Source organism: Amia ocellicauda, chromosome 21 (genome assembly GCF_036373705.1).
Source record: "Amia ocellicauda isolate fAmiCal2 chromosome 21, fAmiCal2.hap1, whole genome shotgun sequence".
NCBI classification, from domain to species: domain Eukaryota; kingdom Metazoa; phylum Chordata; class Actinopteri; order Amiiformes; family Amiidae; genus Amia; species Amia ocellicauda.
In genome coordinates, this window is record NC_089870.1 from 15,968,976 (window position 1) to 15,985,814 (window position 16,839).

Below are 16,839 nucleotides of genomic sequence, written 5' to 3' on the forward strand. Positions count from 1 at the left end.
CACACCGCAAATGAAAAGAATGGAACAGCCAGCACACAGTAAAACTGCCTTTCAAGAGAGTGATTAAGGCTGTATCCTTAGGAACACTGCATTTCTCTGCAGAGTAATAAATGGATGTGATAAAAGAAACTTAGAGACATCCTCTCTCACGGACAGGACGTGCCATTATCCTAATGTCTCTCCATAAAGCCGAACAGTCCTCGGGAGGGCCAAGTTCTGCAGTGGCGGAAGATTAATGGGGAGAGATTCAGACAGTGGCTTAAACTTCCGTGAAATAAAACACAAACTGATTAAATCTGAAGTGACAGCAGAAGCCTTGGACTGATTATAATGCTGCCGTTTTTTAAGGGGGGTTCAAATTGTTTTATGTGATGCACACTACATCTCCTCCAGAACAGCCCATTCTAATGCACTAAAACAGAGCGACTGCCTCAGCCTGGTTCACACAATGTTACATAACTGGGAAACAATTCAGTCAAACAGGTGAGTGTTGAAATGCACAACAATACATTCGAGCCTGGATTAGGGCGTGCTTCTGAAACTAAATGCGAAAATCATGAACACTACTGGCACTTATATCTATAACTATTTCAGATATGTTACAATTAATTCCAGGTATTATATCTTATTTTAAAGTGCATTTGAAGATATCTTCAAAACATTTAAAGGTATCTGAAATGTATTTCAAGATTTCTATTTCATTTTAAGATATCACAAAAATATTTAAGATCTATTAAAATATTTAAACATATCTTAAATACATTTACAGATATCTGTAAATATTAAAAGATATCTTAAAATGTAACCCAAGATACATCTCTAAATGATAACTTGGCTTGCCATAATTAACTGGCTTTACTATCCATATCACTAAGGGGAGCTTTTAATTTTTAATGGCAGACAATACTCTACATCTCTGAGCAGTCCCTCTCAAAGCCCATTGGATGATTGAGGGGGCATCTCCGCACTGCTTCAAATGTATGCTCAGGTGATCAGTATGGCCAGGTAGATATAATACTACTGTAATACTACTGGTGTAAATAATTGTAATTTATGAAACTGAAGTTCATCACAAGCACAAGCTGTTCAGCCTCACATGCCCAGTATTAATGTGAAGCACATTGCGCTGAATTCTGACATCTGCTGCTCTTGCTTCTGCTCTTGTGTTGCCATTATTACCACTCTCTTACTATTCTTCTCAAGCAGATTACATCCATCTGGCTTGGTAGCTCATGAGAGCTCAAAGTCTGAGAAGAAAATCACTGGGTATGAGCATAATTCAAAGGGCTGTTGTAGGAAAGATTGAGAAACTAAAAACATATCTGTCCCCAGCATGGTCTTTTGTTGGCGAACACTTAATGGAAAACCTACTTTAAATACTCTTGATATCACTTTAAAAACATGCAGATAATGGAAAGTTATTGATGGATATCATACACAATAAAAGCTCTGTATATTTAGCAATGCATTTCCCACCAGATTGAAAAGTGCAATTGTAAATGAATCATGAAATGCTCTAGCAAAACCAATGGCAAATAGGATTTATTATCTCACTGCCTGATAGATTTTTCCTCTCCCACCCTCAGAAACTGTACCAGAGGGAAAGAGGTCAAAAGCTCAGTATTAGTTTGCCAAAGCATAAACACATCCCCGAGTCAACGCCTGCCTAAATAGTGGTACTGTGGGAGTGAAATACCCAACTGGCCTATTTCAAGGAGGTTTACGGAGGAAGGACTGTTGGTGGCCAGTTTTATAGCAGGGTGGGACCCAGTCATGATGGAGGAGTATATTGCTGCAACAATGCCCTTGTACAACAAATGTTAGTTTTTCTTTTGTTTTATGACTAAAAAAGAGAACGAAGAGACAGAGCCAAAGATAACCCAGTAAAGATCTGACAGAGAGGGGGAAATAAACAGTTCTTTGGTGACGTTAGAAATAAAAGTGTCAGGAATTTTAAGCATTATTAGTCTTATGCTGTTGGAGAAACTCAAACTGAATCAACACCACATCTGAGCAACAAGTTATTGGGAAGACAGCAGTATCTCTATCGCCTTCCATAGGATGCTGCACAAGCCTTCGTTGTTTCAAATGGTAATCAATTGGTTGTATATGGTTCTCTGAATTGATCCTTTTTTTTAGTACATTATAAAGCATTATTTTTGTTTAGTCTGTAGCCTGAAGAGAAGGTTTGATGACACTACAACTGGCGTCACATCAGTGGCAGAACTCTTCAACCATGACAAGGTTTAATTTCACTCCAAGCTCTGTGTACTTTAACTTGTTTAACTTGTCATTGTGTTGGCTGCTACAACCATTTGTGGAATGAAACAAAGGTTAATGAAAGGGAGAGTTTATAATATGTGCTGTGCTACATAACATTTTATTTTATTGCTGCTGAGGACAATAAATGTAATTGATACAAAAAGTGAACAGACAGATCCATAACTGAAAAATACAATCATAAACAATTTAATTCAGTAAAACAAATGATGTCTGTAAGCTGTTTTATGTCCATTCTATTGTGCCAAAAAATGTGTTTCAAAAGGTCTGGTTAGGTTAGGCCATAATAGAATCTGATATCTGAAAAATGCACAGAACAATAGTTACTAGGATATCAAGTATCAGAGTTTAAAAACAGGTTATTGAAAACTAAGAGTTGTAAATCTTTGAATGTACTTTAGATAAAGCTTTAGACGAAGCATGGATTTCAGACAAGATGTGTCCAAATCTGAGAAGATAATCCACAAGTGGGTTAGCTCTGGCTTCTGTTCAACATAAACTCTGGCACTGCATTTTTGGATTCACATAAATTTCATTATGATTCCAAACTCTTCGGCTATTGAAGGCACACCTGGTTAAATTAATAAAATTCCTACAGTATTTTCTGATATAAGACCTTTGTTTTCTTACTTAAAATGGGTTATGAAGTGCCTTTAGCTCAATGTCATATCCAAAATTCCTGGTGAGACACAATCTATTATTACGGTAACATACTTGCATTTTGTGGTTCATTTGGAAGCGATAAAACACTAACAAATAACTGAATTGCGAATCTGTGTTTTTCCATGGTAAGGTACATGGTAAGGTACATTCCTAATTCCTTTTTTTCCCAGTGGAATAGGCAAAGCCCATGTGATAGAGGTTCCAATTTTAAAGACCTTAAAGTGCCTGTATTAAAATATATAGTAATCCTCTCCTCTGCGCCTGATGGTTATTTTGACTATTATGGTAATTGCGACTCCACTGTAAATGTGTGACAGTGTGTGAAGGGCGCAGTACCAAATAAAAAATGGATACACTGAGTTTTTGAATCCGTTAGTCTTAGAAATTCAGGCCTAGATTAAAGCAGACCTGCAAAGAACCCCCTCCAACCATAAATGGCAAACTCAGTAGAGTTGATACCTGATGTCAGTTTTCCAGTGTCTAGACACAACAAGCCTTTGGCACGAACAGAGCTGCCATCAAGTGACACATCTAGAATTTGCAATTGGCAGGCGAGTTGGGCTTTTGATTTAATCCAGGCCAAGGTACTGCATCTATTTACGAAGAAATATGTTTGATCTGTTGTAGATGTAGTACAGAGCAATTCTGTCATAGGCATTTTTGCTTTGTACATCTTCCTCCAACTAACTTGCTGTTTTTGAAATGTGCCGACAGTGTTGCAAAATGTATAAATCACCGTGTAAACAGGCACATGGTTTATTTTGCTTGCCAGTAATCACACCTGTTTCTGTCATCATAGGAAAACGCTGTTATACTTGGAAAAAGACAAAACGACCCTATTTCTTTCCTCAGACACTGAGGGTTGACAGCTCGCTCTGTGCCAATGGATAATCATGTGTACATGCCCCGGCCCAGGCGAGGGTAACATTGATCTATTGTTCATTGGGAATAGCAGCTATTATATTGCATGCGCCCCTTCTGCCTCAAGCGGGTCAATTATTTTCATTGTTAGAAAGACAGGCTCGACTTATTTAACAAATATCTTTCCAACGGAGTTCAAATGACAGTTGCTTCATGTTTTCAAAGGGCCTAAATTCCATTGCTATATCATATTCACTTCAGTAAGACTTGCTTCATGTGAGTCCATTCTTTTTTTTTTTCAGTCACATATTTTTGATGCTTAGCACCAAGTGAAGTCTTTGGGAAATAAAAAAACGTAATGAAATATGGCTACACGAGATCGCGTCTCCAATGGTTTTCTTATTGCTGCTTTGCAGAAGTGATCAGAAGGTCAGTGAGAACCACCCCCCCACAACTCTGGCCCAGTTCATACCTTATGTATCAAATTGGTGAAATGTGGCATGTCATCGTTAAGATCGTTAAAGAGCAGGAATACTTACCACAGTCTCCGTTTTGTTCCCCGGAGAAGCCCGGCTGGCAGGCCATGAAGCATCGGTACGAGCCCACAGTGTTCTCGCAGCGCCAGGTGCCGCAGATTCCGCTCCCAAACTCCTTACACTCATCCATATCTGCAGAGACCAAGTTGTACTCACTCACTGGCCAGCCGCTCCCTTCCAGCACACTCGCAAAACAAGTCAAACGCACTGTGTTGGCCAACCCAAGAAAAATATTGTCACAGCAATCTAATACCTTCTGAAGAAACAGAAAAGAACCACTGAAGGAAAAAACACTTATGCTTCGCTACAGGGTAATTCATACTCCCTTGTGGTGAATTTATCCCAATGCTTTACACTTTTCCAGCACACACAACAGATATCCCATCTATAAAGAGAATGTAGACTGACACATTTGTAGGAAAATCAATTCCCTCCCAACTCCTTCACATTGTACTAGATCATAAGAAGAGATTGTAATAATAACAACATGAGGTGTGATTATATCAATAAACAATGCCAACAAAAAGACCTCTAATTTTGGCCTAATCCCTGTAGCAATCCCTCTGGTTCTTGAGCAATTTCACCTGAGAGGAATATGCAGCCACTCACCCTCGCAGTTAGTGATGTCCTGAGAGTACTTGAACCCAGCTTCACAGCTGCATTGGAAGGATCCGTCCGTGTTAATGCACTGTCCGTTGGAACAATGTCTCCCCTCGCTGCACTCATCCACATCTGGACAGTAGACAAAAAATGAGAAGTCAAAAAACTAACTTACAAAGTCAAATCTCAGTGAGGTCACAAAATATTTCAATTGGCCAAAGCCTTGATTTCACATCAGGGAGACAATCAGTCAATGGAGGTAATTAATTGTATACTAAATTATCAGTGTACTAGTGTTTCAATTTAGGCAAACACTGTCTTTAATCTTTCCAAATGTTGGGCGGAAAACATTAAATAACCATATCTATTGTTTGCATTTAGGCAATATTTTTTCCTTTGAATATTTATATATAAATATACATTAAATGTGAAGGCAACCCACATTTATGGACCCTGACACTTTAACCATTACGCTACAGCCCTGTCATTAGTCACCACCTGCTTTAATTTTTACCACTACAGATCGGACGCTTCAACCGCCAGTCCACCTGTAAGCGCATGCTGAACACTCCATTCTCCACTCTCAGCTTAACTGGCACCACCATCTCACTAAATCACACCCTGGAAAATCCTAACTCGGCTCACTGCTCGCAGCCCAATATATAAGTAAAGTCTTTATTTCATTGTGTCCACACCGATGCCATAAATGAAGCACGCGAAGCAGACAATGAAAATATACCAGTCCACTGATTTATAGGATAATTAAATTCCAATATTTTCTGTGGCTGGGGGCCAACTGGAGTTGCATAATACGACCTTGTAGATGTTGTCTAATGCTTCAGACAACTATTCCCTGGGGAGAACACAAAAATCAATGTTCAGATGCAGCCAAGTGCCTGCCCGCGAGGGTACCGAGCACCTGGATCACGACACAATGTCAAGAGGAAAATAAGAAAGGCCTTTTTTAATGCATACCTTCTGTATATTCACACTGAGAGGGTCTATGAACCGTAACTGTTAACTGACTTATAGAGAGCCAAGCCATGGAAAATAGCACTGCATGTGTCAGCTATGAATAATTAGTTTTGCCTCTTGATGTTAATTAATTTTTTGGAAGAGGGAAACTGACAGCTATTAAAGGTGCCAAGTGCTAAATGCCTTGGTTTTTATTGTTCATTGTTACTACAGTGATGTGATCCATCCACTATTCTTATTTATCCAATGAAGGCTTTCAGTTACAACCTTTTGGAACAGATTTCAGCTTTTTGGCTACAAAAATAGGGACAAATCAAACTAGGTCTCTAATAGATAATTGAGTCATATCCTGGTTTGATTATTCATTTTACAATCCTATAGACGTACAAATGTATGACACCAACTACCCTCAAAATCTTACATTCGGAAATTGGGATTTGCTCGTAGTCAATTGGTAACAATAGAAACATGGCGCTTGATGTACACTGAACTACACCTGTATTATGCAGCCAGTATAAAATATCATAATAAAACCATTGATATGACTAAAGATAAAAATACAAGCAAGCTGGGACTGGTTTAAATCTAATTAATGGATCAAGACAAACATTTGAGACATTCTTCCAGATCCAATGTGAAATAATGAAACTCGGATACAGAGGCCCTAAGCAATAATAAAATTAGACAGTCTAGGTGGGACTTGAAATCTGTGTAATGGTTTTCAGTAAAATCTCTCAGGCAAGAGAAGTACAATCAAAATCATGTTATTGAAAGAAAACTGGGGAAACTGATACTGCAAGGATATGTTACATTACCAATCTCTTAATGGCCGAGGTTACTTCTCATAGACTCTGAACCAAAGGCTTTATAAGAGTAGAAAGTGAGCTGTGATGAGAAAAAATCCGAATAAATCCGAATAAAAGTGTTATCCTTACTAAACTGACAAAGGGTCCAAACAGTTCTGGTCCTTTAGTGGGAGAAGGTGAGAGTGACAGGGACCAATATTTAGGCTCTCTCATAGGTAGGTTACCCTACTTTTGTTTCACAGTTGGCCTACTCAACTGGACAGCCTTCTCACCTTGGCAACCAGCGGCAGTGGCGACCTTGGCATAGCCAGCAGGGCACAGACAGACGAAAGAGCCATCGGTGTTCACACAATCTTGGTTAGGACCACAGATGTCTTGACTTAGACACTCATTAAGATCTAAAAAAACAAACAAACAGATCAAAATAAAACACAGAATGGAGTTTGAACACCTTCCCCAGTTTTTCTCTGTTCACATTCATAAAACGTCACTTATTCCCTTTGCTTGTGGGAAGCCGTACTAAACTGACAAAGGGTCCAACGGTTCTGGTCCTTTAATGGGGGAAAGTGACAGGGACCAATATTTAGGCTCTCTCATAGGTAGGTTACCCTACTTTTGTTTCACAGTTGGCCTACTCAACTGGACAGCCTCCTCACCTTGGCAATCGTCACCTGTGCCGACCTTGGCATAGCCAGCAAGGCACGGACAGATGAAGGAGCCATCAGTGTTCACACATTCTCGGTTAGGACCACAGATGTCTTGACTTAGACACTCATTAACATCTGAAAAACAAACAAAAAGATCAAAATAAAGCACAGAATGAAGTTTGAACACCTTCCCCAGTTTTTCTCCATTCACATTCATAAAACATTAGCTATTCCCATTGCTCGTGGGAAGCCTAATTGCTGTGAGAGATTGTACATGCAGACCCACTGTCCAGCTCAAAGCCGCGGTGACGCCAGCAGGGTGTCGATTCGCTCTGCCCTGAAGCAGCTGCTGACATCACATTTATTTATATCTGCACAAGCACGGGACTGAGAAGGAGCAGTCAAAGACAGAGGAACGGTTGGAGAGAACCAAACACCAAACCCCAGGCATAATCACCAAGGATTGCAGATTGCATATATGCCTTGACTTGTCAGTGAGATTCTTGCCAAATGTTTAATCCACTGGGGAAGTTTTCCTTTTGTACATTACACTTGGTAATATTTTAAGTATTTAATTTAACAGCATATCATATACCAGAAATGATTCAGATACTTAAATAATTTTAAAGTCACGCAAGTATTAGGGAATCCTGGCCTTGTTTTCAATTTGCTGTGCTGTGGATTAGGGGTAGGCATCTGATATCAGAAACACAGTATCACTACGTTCTTACAAAGGAATGAAAATACATTGAAATAATGACACACGATCTTGTGGCCTTGCACTGCAACCCTCATTCAAGGATGCAAATACCTTCACACTTGCTTCTGTCAGCAGAGAGTGTATAGCCCTCATCACAGACCAAACAGGAATAGAAACCCTCAGTGTTGAGACACACGCCTGTGGGACAGGTCCCAGGCGAGAGGCACTCATCAACATCTGGAGAGAGACGGCACAAGTTGATGTCCATGTACAGAGAGAGCTGGGCACAGGCACAGACAGATCTTGGCATGACACACTTCATCTGCACACGCTACATGAAAAACAACTAGCTATAGAATATGTCTGGCCCCAGCAAAATGAACAAAGCAAAGCCTGAAAAAACAGGCACAGATATAGCTAATGACAGCATCAAGTTGGCCATCTGCAGTAATGTTTTTCATGAAACGTTTTAAAACCAATTTTAAGGAAAAACAAAATTAAAGGCGAGCATATGTTTAATCGATGCCTTTCCAAGTCTTTTGGAGTAGGATCCTGGTGTGTTTTCTATTTTAAAAGAATGAATGGACTGATGTTCATTAATAGGGTGAGACAAGAAAGAATTATAAGGAACAGCTTATTACAGATGTTTTATAATCACCAGACAAATAAACCTGTACTGATTTTGTATTACATGATCTTTGAAGATCCCTTACTAAAAATACACTAAAGCTGGATATAACATTTATATTATATGCCAGTTAACTTTATTGTTTCACCTATTGTAATTGTAGCAGTCTAAGAATAGGCTGTGGACATCTGTGGTAAAGCCCTCACCTTAAAGGTTTCATCAGGATTGATTTCAGTACAATATAAATGGCAGTGTCGAATCTGACGGACCTCAAACCTCAAACCTAAATCACAGTAAAATGATAGCTTTACACTGTGGCTAGAGCAGCACTGAGCCTTAAAATAAAAGGCAATGTCAAGCATTACAATTGACTGACTGGGAGGATTTGATAGATCTGTTCATGTTAGTCTACCTTCACAGCCAAACCCATCCTCTGACAACTGGTACCCTTCTTCACAGTCGCTGCAAGAGTAGGAGCCCTGCGTGTTCCTGCAAAGCCTGCCGGGACACACGTTTGCCAGGGAACACTCATCCACATCTGAGAAGAGAGAGCAGAGGGATGGGTAGGACAGTCAAGAGCCAAAACAGAAAACGTGACAAGATTTAAAAAACATCTGTGCGGTGCCTTCCGATACCTTCACACCGGCTGCCATCCGCAGACGCCCTGTAGCCCGTCCTGCAGGTGGTACAGGAGTAGGAACCGATGGTGTTCCTGCACACCTTGTCGAAGCACACCTCGGCCACAGAACACTCGTCCACGTCTGAGAGACGAGAAAACAATTACCCTGATACAAATCTTACTGATCATAGACATAACTGTCATCAGATCACAGGTGATGAAAAAACACAACTAAGAATACACGGATATACCATTTTTAAATCCTGATTGAAAGGAAAAAAGGGGTGAAACAGTAGCTTGTTTATTTAACACAGCATCTGCAGTGTAACTGAATTTGTCGCACACGGTGATTAAGCCTACCTTCACAACTCTTACTCTCTGCAGTTGCTTGATAACCTACGTTACAGTTGCACCTATACGAGCCCTCCAGATTGACACACCGCCCGTTGGTACAGACTCCAGGAAGAATACACTCATCAACATCTGGGAGTAGAAGAGGGATGGAAAGATATGGAGAGCGAGACAAGTAGAGAGATAGACAGGATTACAATATACTGTGGCAACTAATTTGCTGAAATAACTTGATACCAGAAAACACTTTCACAAAAGGTTGACAAAGGCTGAGCAGAAGGATGAACGAGAATTTACAAAGAAACTAAAGAAAATAAGAGAAAATAATGACAAAGGGATAATCATTTGTGTATAATTCATTGGGATATTGTTGCTTGTTTTCTTCCACAGATCAGCATTAATAAAAACATGTACATGGGCTGAGAACACACATCTACACCCAATTAACAATCCTGACACAAACGACAGACATGCCAGAAGATACAAACCAATATGTACCTAAACACAGTAAAATACCTACACACACTCTCCTTACCTTCACATTGGCGTCCATTCTCCGATAACCTGAACCCATCTGTACAACCCATGCAGGAGAAGGATCCCGGCGTGTTGGTGCAAACTCCAGCAGGGCACACAGTCAGGGATTCACATTCATCAATATCTGTAAAAATATAAAAAATAAATACATGAATGCAAAAACAGGCATTTTGCAAAACATTTGAAATGAAACCCAAGACTGCTAAAGAGAAATAGTATTGAAGAGTAATTCAGGATGCTAACCTTCACAACTCTGTCTGTCTGCTGTTGGCCTATATCCAGTAGGGCAGGCGGTACAGGAGAAGGAACCTTCAGTGTTGGTGCATATTCCACTGGGGCAGACAGAGAGGGACGCACATTCGTTGACATCTGTACGAACCCCGAGAGAAAAGAAAAAAGCATGTCAACAACAAAAAAAGTATAATTGGCTTAAATAAAAAAAAAACGAATATGCAGATAGCAAACTGCACAATATTCGCCCGTTTATATATCTGTCATCGGCTTTCCTAAAATAATGTTTTTGGCATATTTCTTCAATCTTCCTAATCTAACTTTAGTCGTCTTTCCAAGAAACACATATGGTGCTGTCAGGCAGATGCCACCAAACAGCTAAGAATTATGAAACGTTTAATCAAAATATCGGGCACAGTGATTCATTTCCACCATTACAAGCAGAGCAAATTATGACTGAATATCACGGCTGAATAACATATTGTATTCAAAATGTAATTTATACGAGTGTCAGAAATTCTGCACCAACTGGATAGCATACTGGTGCAAAGTCACAATACCTTCACATCTCTGTCCATCTGGTGCTCTCCTGTATCCAGTTTTGCAAATAGAACAGGCATAGGAACCTTCGGTATTCGTGCATATTCCATTGGGGCACACATTACGTGTTGCACACTCATTGACATCTAAAGTCAAAAAGGATAACATTAAAAATAGTGCAGTGCAGTGACTATTTATTAAATGCAGTCTAACATCTGTACGTGAGTATTTCTTATGTAGATTTATTGGAATTTCCAGAGGCTTACCTTCACAGCTCTTATTATCTAGAGTTGGTTGGTAACCAAGTTTACAGCTGCATCTATAGGAGCCCTCTATATTGACACACCTCCCATTAGTACAGACGTCACGACGGAGACACTCATCTTCATCTGGAATGGGAAGCACATAGAAGTATAACATTATAAAAAAACAAATCTGTGGTGTAAGATTAAAACCCTTTTAACATGAATAATCAGGATGTTCTGTGGAGTAATACGTTTAAAAAGGAGATTTATGTAACAAATAAATATAAGAAAATGATGATAATAATCAGAATAAGTGAGGTCATGTTTTAAAGTTGTAAATGAAACTTCAGCTGAAGTTCTGGGGCTCCTCACGAAGGCCCACCTTGGCAGCTCTTGCCATCTGTCGTTGCCTGGTAGCCTGGGCTACAGCTGCAACTATAGGAGCCCTCCACGTTGATACACCCCCCGTTGGCACAGACTCCAGGGAGAAGACATTCGTTTACATCTGAGGGTAGAAAAGACAGAATGTGAGAGACCGAGGCAGACAGAGCAAGAGTAAATACAGCAAACCGACTTGAGGTCCTGTAGGTTGCCACTCAACTAAATCCCTCAGCATGAGGTAAAACAATATTTTATGAATTTAAGCATTTCCCAGACAGGGAACTGTTATTGTGCATAGTTACTGCACTGTGAAATGGGCAACAAGGGAAGGTGCTTTCCCTGGGCTTGTGTGGACCAGTGCCTGGAAGTTTTACCTACCTAGCTTTAACATATGGAAAATAGGAAAATACTAGAAAGAGTCACTGAAAAAACAGAAACAAACTCAGAACAATCGTCGTTGTGTTTTCCGGGCAAACGCTTTGCCAGGACTCTGGCAGTCATCACTTAAATTTTTTTTTTCTTTGTATTAAATCTTTCAGCAACTTTGAAGCCCTTCCATTATAAGCCTGAATGATGACTGTAGCTTGTTTTAGGTTTCAAAATGCAGATTAGCTGCATCCAACTGGCAGTCAATGGGGTACTACTTACAAGAAGAAATCTACTTAATGAAGATTGGCATAACCTGCTATAAATACTCTGCATTTGCACTCAAAGTTTTATATATCTTAAAAACATTATTTATAAACCCTCATAGCAGTTAGCATTTGTCAGAATAGCAATGAAGTTTTATGAAGGGTGTTTTGTCTGAATTTTCAGGGTTCATTTCATGGTCATTATGCAGCTGTTTAGTCACTAATGCCGTTCATGCTGTTCAGGATTACAACAAATGTTTCAGCTTACATATTTATTTTACTTTTTATTTATTTCTGCTGAAATGGCCTTTTTAAATGAGTTGGAGATCTGAATAACATTAAACAAATATATTTACTGGTGGAAATGTTGGGACCATTAACAAAAGAGCAGGTCATTCAGATGGATTTAAACTGGGGGAAACATGACTGAACTTTAAGCCTGTTCACATTAGGATCTCTCTCTTTTTATTAATGTCATGGCTTAAATCATGGTATCAATGTCACCTCTAGAACAAGACGAAAGATAATAAGACATTAGTTGTTATTATGTTAAAATGCAGCTATGGATACTTTTTTCCGATGGAGTCTTCAGCTACTTACACCATTAACAGTTTTTCCAGATCAGCATAATCTTAAATATAAAGTTTATTACCTGGTAGCACACCAGTGACAGACTTCATTCTGTGATAAATCCTATTAAGTGAGTAATAGATTGTGTGCCCTATTGGCATTGCCAGCGCATACATGGCTCCTTTTGTCTCCATATAAGGTTTCTCTGACTAGTGTTTGAGAAATTTGTGCAGAGCAGCACTAAAGTCTAAAACTCCGACTAGGATTAACTGAAGCTCTTCAAGCCATCCAAAAATAATAAGTGGTTTGTTCAAGACCATGGCAGAACAAAAATATTTTGACTCTCCCAATCTGAACTAATACAAACAATCTTACGGAGCAGAAAGATACGGAAAAGATCAGGAATAACAAGACAGTATGTTTAAACAATATGCGTCTCGTACGGAGGTGGTGATGGGTGGGGAGACGGCAGAAATTATGAAAACGTTTCACCCACTGAAAACTGTCAACATAAGAAGGGGCATCAAAAGAAACACAAAGCATGCGGCTCCTGAGAAAGGAGCCCAGCGTCCCAAACAATTCAACCACAGTAACCTGTTCTTTTAGGGAATTACACAGTGCAGTGTGTTCAGTTCAGGAATTTGTTCAGTTTAAAATTGTATTTTGTCATATCCAGCTTGGGTCATACAATGGCAAAAGGCACTTGATTTCAAACCCCACTTGTGACTGAACCATATCCTTATCTTCTGCTCCTTTTCAATTGTACAAGTTTCTTGAGGGCATGACAAATACATAAAGATATTTATGAGTATTTATTTCAGGTTTATGCTGCCCAACCCTGGCCTGCTGTCCATTTCAGATGGGGAAGATACAGGAGACAAATAGCATAATTTGAAATCCAAGTTGTGTCTTTCGTGGTTCCACTCTTCAGGAGGTGGAAACACACAAATAGGAATTTCACAAACTGCAGTAGTAGTAAAGGTAATAAGTAATATATAATAAAAAGACTAAGCTGGGATATGAGACATCTTCAAGCTTGCTGAAAGCGATTTGCTGATTTCCGAAACATTGGTGCCACATTGCTAGTAGGCTACATATTGAGCAATCCACTGTGTAATCATACTCCCTCCAATCGAAGCCGTTCCTCTCGCTAAAGACGGCACAACAGACAGGGAGAAATAGGGAGAGCCATATATACATACCTTCACATTGTCCCCTTCTTGTCTTGCTGTAGCCCTTTTCACACTCGCAGGTAAAAGAGCCCTCAGTGTTGATACAGAGGCTCCCAGGGCACTTATTTGGCATGTCACACTCATTGATATCTGAAGATAATTCAAAGCAAAACAATCTGTAAATGTTAATTGAATAAAAGCATTCATGGAAAGCAATTATTTTAAATGCACAAAATAATTTAAACTGGTTTGAGATTTTGTTGATGTCTTTGAGATTTTGTTGAAGTGTAGACACGGCTTAAGTATGTATATAATGTAATAATCAGAGCTGGACAGAGAAGTGGACATAAGGCAACTCCAGACTTTGCTAATCTATGAATCACCGAATATTTGAGAACTTGTGATCTGAAGTATACCCAAATGTTTCATTTAATAATCAGATTATTCAATTACACATTTTCAATTGCAAAGGATGGACACAAAAGATTCCAAAACCATGTCAGAGTGGAAACCCTGGCATGTAAAGCCTACTTGGTCTTAAGTGTTCTTGAAAGAAAGACTACTTTCTAAAATCTCAAGCTAAATTTTGATATTTTTGGTGGCGCAGTTCCCTGTGATTGGAAACATGAGAATAAAAGCAAATAAAGGATCATAAACCATCAAGGAAAAAAGTGATTTCCCCTGAAGGTACCAAACTTAGTGATGTTATATTTTATTATGCAAAAGTGTTCCAAATTATGTGCAATCAAAAAGACGGCGATATTACGAGACATGCAACTTATGTTTTAAGATTGTTAAACATACCAAATGCAAGTAAAGATCACAATATGAGCATGCATGACTTTTCCTTAGACCAGAAAATATTTTTTCAGACAAAACTGGTCCAATACCTGGGCACGCTGAGATAAGAAAGAAAATCAGGTGCTGTCAGCCTCACCTTGGCAGAAGCGCCTGTTCTGAGTGATAGTCTGGCTGTAGCCGGTGTAACAGTAGCAGGTGTAGGAGCCAACGCTGTTCACACAGTGACCTTTGCCTTCACAGGGGTCACCCTTGCACTCATTGATATCTATAAACCAAAGAGACATGAGACTTAAACTGCACATCCTCTTAAGAAATATAGACAACAGAAAATTATACAGGATGCAGGTGTGTGATCTGAAAGGTTGTTTCACAGCTTAAGACAAAAACTCCAAGGTCATCATAATTTCATCAAGCTGCTTGTAGAATTTCCCATAGAATTTGCAGCAATGATGTAATTGGCATTCATATATATACTGATTCTTCTGGTTACTCTTCTTTGCACTCTTTCCATGAAGGGACTGAGGCAATTCTTTCTGATAACCACAATGGAACCTGCGGTCTAAGATTAAGTTGTACTAGACCATTTCATAATCTAAAAATGACCTTTTCTTATTTGCATTCCCTCATGGTTAAATTTTCGGCCTGTCATGTGTCCAAGACATTCAAACATTCTAGACATCTGCAGGAGTGCAATAATTCTCAGATGGGCTTTGCTGTCAATGTCAGATTACGGCATTGAAGAAAATAATCAGACCATCACAACATCAAAGTTCTGTATTAAATCTCATGACTGTCTAATTCTGTGTGACTTTCTTTTTCCCACAAACCAGTTGTGGCATCTGAGCCGCTGCATATTGGACAGTTTTGAATTGCCTTTTTTATTTGCTTGCTTCCATATATAGTCAAGATTAAGATGCAGAGGAGTCAACATGAACACCTATGTCACCCTCATAAACTGCAGACTCTATTTCTACAGCACCCTCTTCTTATTTAGAGCATAAATTCTTGCTGCCCACATGTAATACTTTACATCTAATTATATGAAATACATGATGGCTCTGCCCTGCTTTGGACTTGATCCAAATCCTTTTGGGTTTCCTCTGCTGCTGCCAGAGTGTTGGGTATTATTAGATTTTACTGCTTTTCAGTTTCAATCTAGCTCTGATTTTCAAGGTCTTGGCATTCATAAAGTGAAAATGGTTCCTTACAGCACTATTTAAGAAATAAAGCTTCCCCCATGCCTCCAGGCCCCGCAATGGCTCTTACCCACACAGTGGCTCTGTAGTGTGTTGAGCTGAAATCCATTGTTGCAATAACATGTGTAACCGCCTTGCAGGGGGACACAGATGCCATGACCACAGATATTGGGAGTGGCGGAGCATCTATCAATATCTGGAATGACACGCAACACAAAAGGTTTAGTAAAGAATATCACTGTAGTCATGGGTTGGCTGAGGGCTCCTGAACTCAAACCTTTAGAGCATTACTATAGAAGTAAACAGTCCCAAAACTACTTAGATCTGATCCAAGACTGTACACAATCACTGAGAATAAACAGCAGGCAATCTAAGTTTTTCAGAGGATCACAAGCTGCCTTGATATCTGAAGCAGTATGAACTTCAGAAATGCAATTGGCCAGAAGCATTGTGCTGAAAGAACTGGTCCAGACAGATCAACAGAAATGATTAGATTTTTATTTTCTGGTTAGTTTTTTTGTATGGCTTACTTTAAATCATAACCAAATGTTCTTCCAAAAGGTAAGAATGCTAAAGAAATGCTGACTGGTAATCCCCACATATTGCAGGGTGAGGATTTACTCTACTTTCGGCTACCTAGGATGCTTCATTCAAAATCTGAAAGAAAACATATCATCGGAAACTCAATTTTCTACAAAAGCACAGTGGCCTTGAAGTATTTTAGCTGGATTTCACCGCTACACAATATTGTTACAGGTGGCAGCTATCTGTAACCCAGCCAACTTGTGTGCTGAAACTCTGCTGCTTTGCTGGTATCTATGTTTTAATTTGATCGTTTTAAATCACTGGAGGTTCTTCCCAGCAGAAA

General features: G+C 39.4%; 1 protein-coding gene across 2 annotated transcripts in view; it reads right to left on the reverse strand.

Annotated features, from left to right (window-relative positions):
* Window positions 1–16,839, reverse strand: part of LOC136717074 (latent-transforming growth factor beta-binding protein 2) — a 102,124-nt gene that overhangs the window by 11,843 nt on the left and 73,442 nt on the right. For both annotated transcript variants that reach the window (XM_066694542.1, XM_066694541.1), the window contains exons 16-31: window positions 16,042–16,167; window positions 14,912–15,040; window positions 14,005–14,124; window positions 11,602–11,724; window positions 11,241–11,363; window positions 10,995–11,120; window positions 10,447–10,572; window positions 10,202–10,327; window positions 9,676–9,798; window positions 9,332–9,457; window positions 9,109–9,234; window positions 8,180–8,305; window positions 7,378–7,503; window positions 6,994–7,119; window positions 4,950–5,072; window positions 4,344–4,472 (exon numbers count right to left, since the gene is read on the reverse strand). In XM_066694542.1, coding sequence (XP_066550639.1) covers window positions 4,344–4,472; window positions 4,950–5,072; window positions 6,994–7,119; window positions 7,378–7,503; window positions 8,180–8,305; window positions 9,109–9,234; window positions 9,332–9,457; window positions 9,676–9,798; window positions 10,202–10,327; window positions 10,447–10,572; window positions 10,995–11,120; window positions 11,241–11,363; window positions 11,602–11,724; window positions 14,005–14,124; window positions 14,912–15,040; window positions 16,042–16,167 — 2,004 coding nt within the window. The remainder of the gene's footprint in view (window positions 1–4,343; window positions 4,473–4,949; window positions 5,073–6,993; window positions 7,120–7,377; window positions 7,504–8,179; window positions 8,306–9,108; window positions 9,235–9,331; window positions 9,458–9,675; window positions 9,799–10,201; window positions 10,328–10,446; window positions 10,573–10,994; window positions 11,121–11,240; window positions 11,364–11,601; window positions 11,725–14,004; window positions 14,125–14,911; window positions 15,041–16,041; window positions 16,168–16,839) is intronic.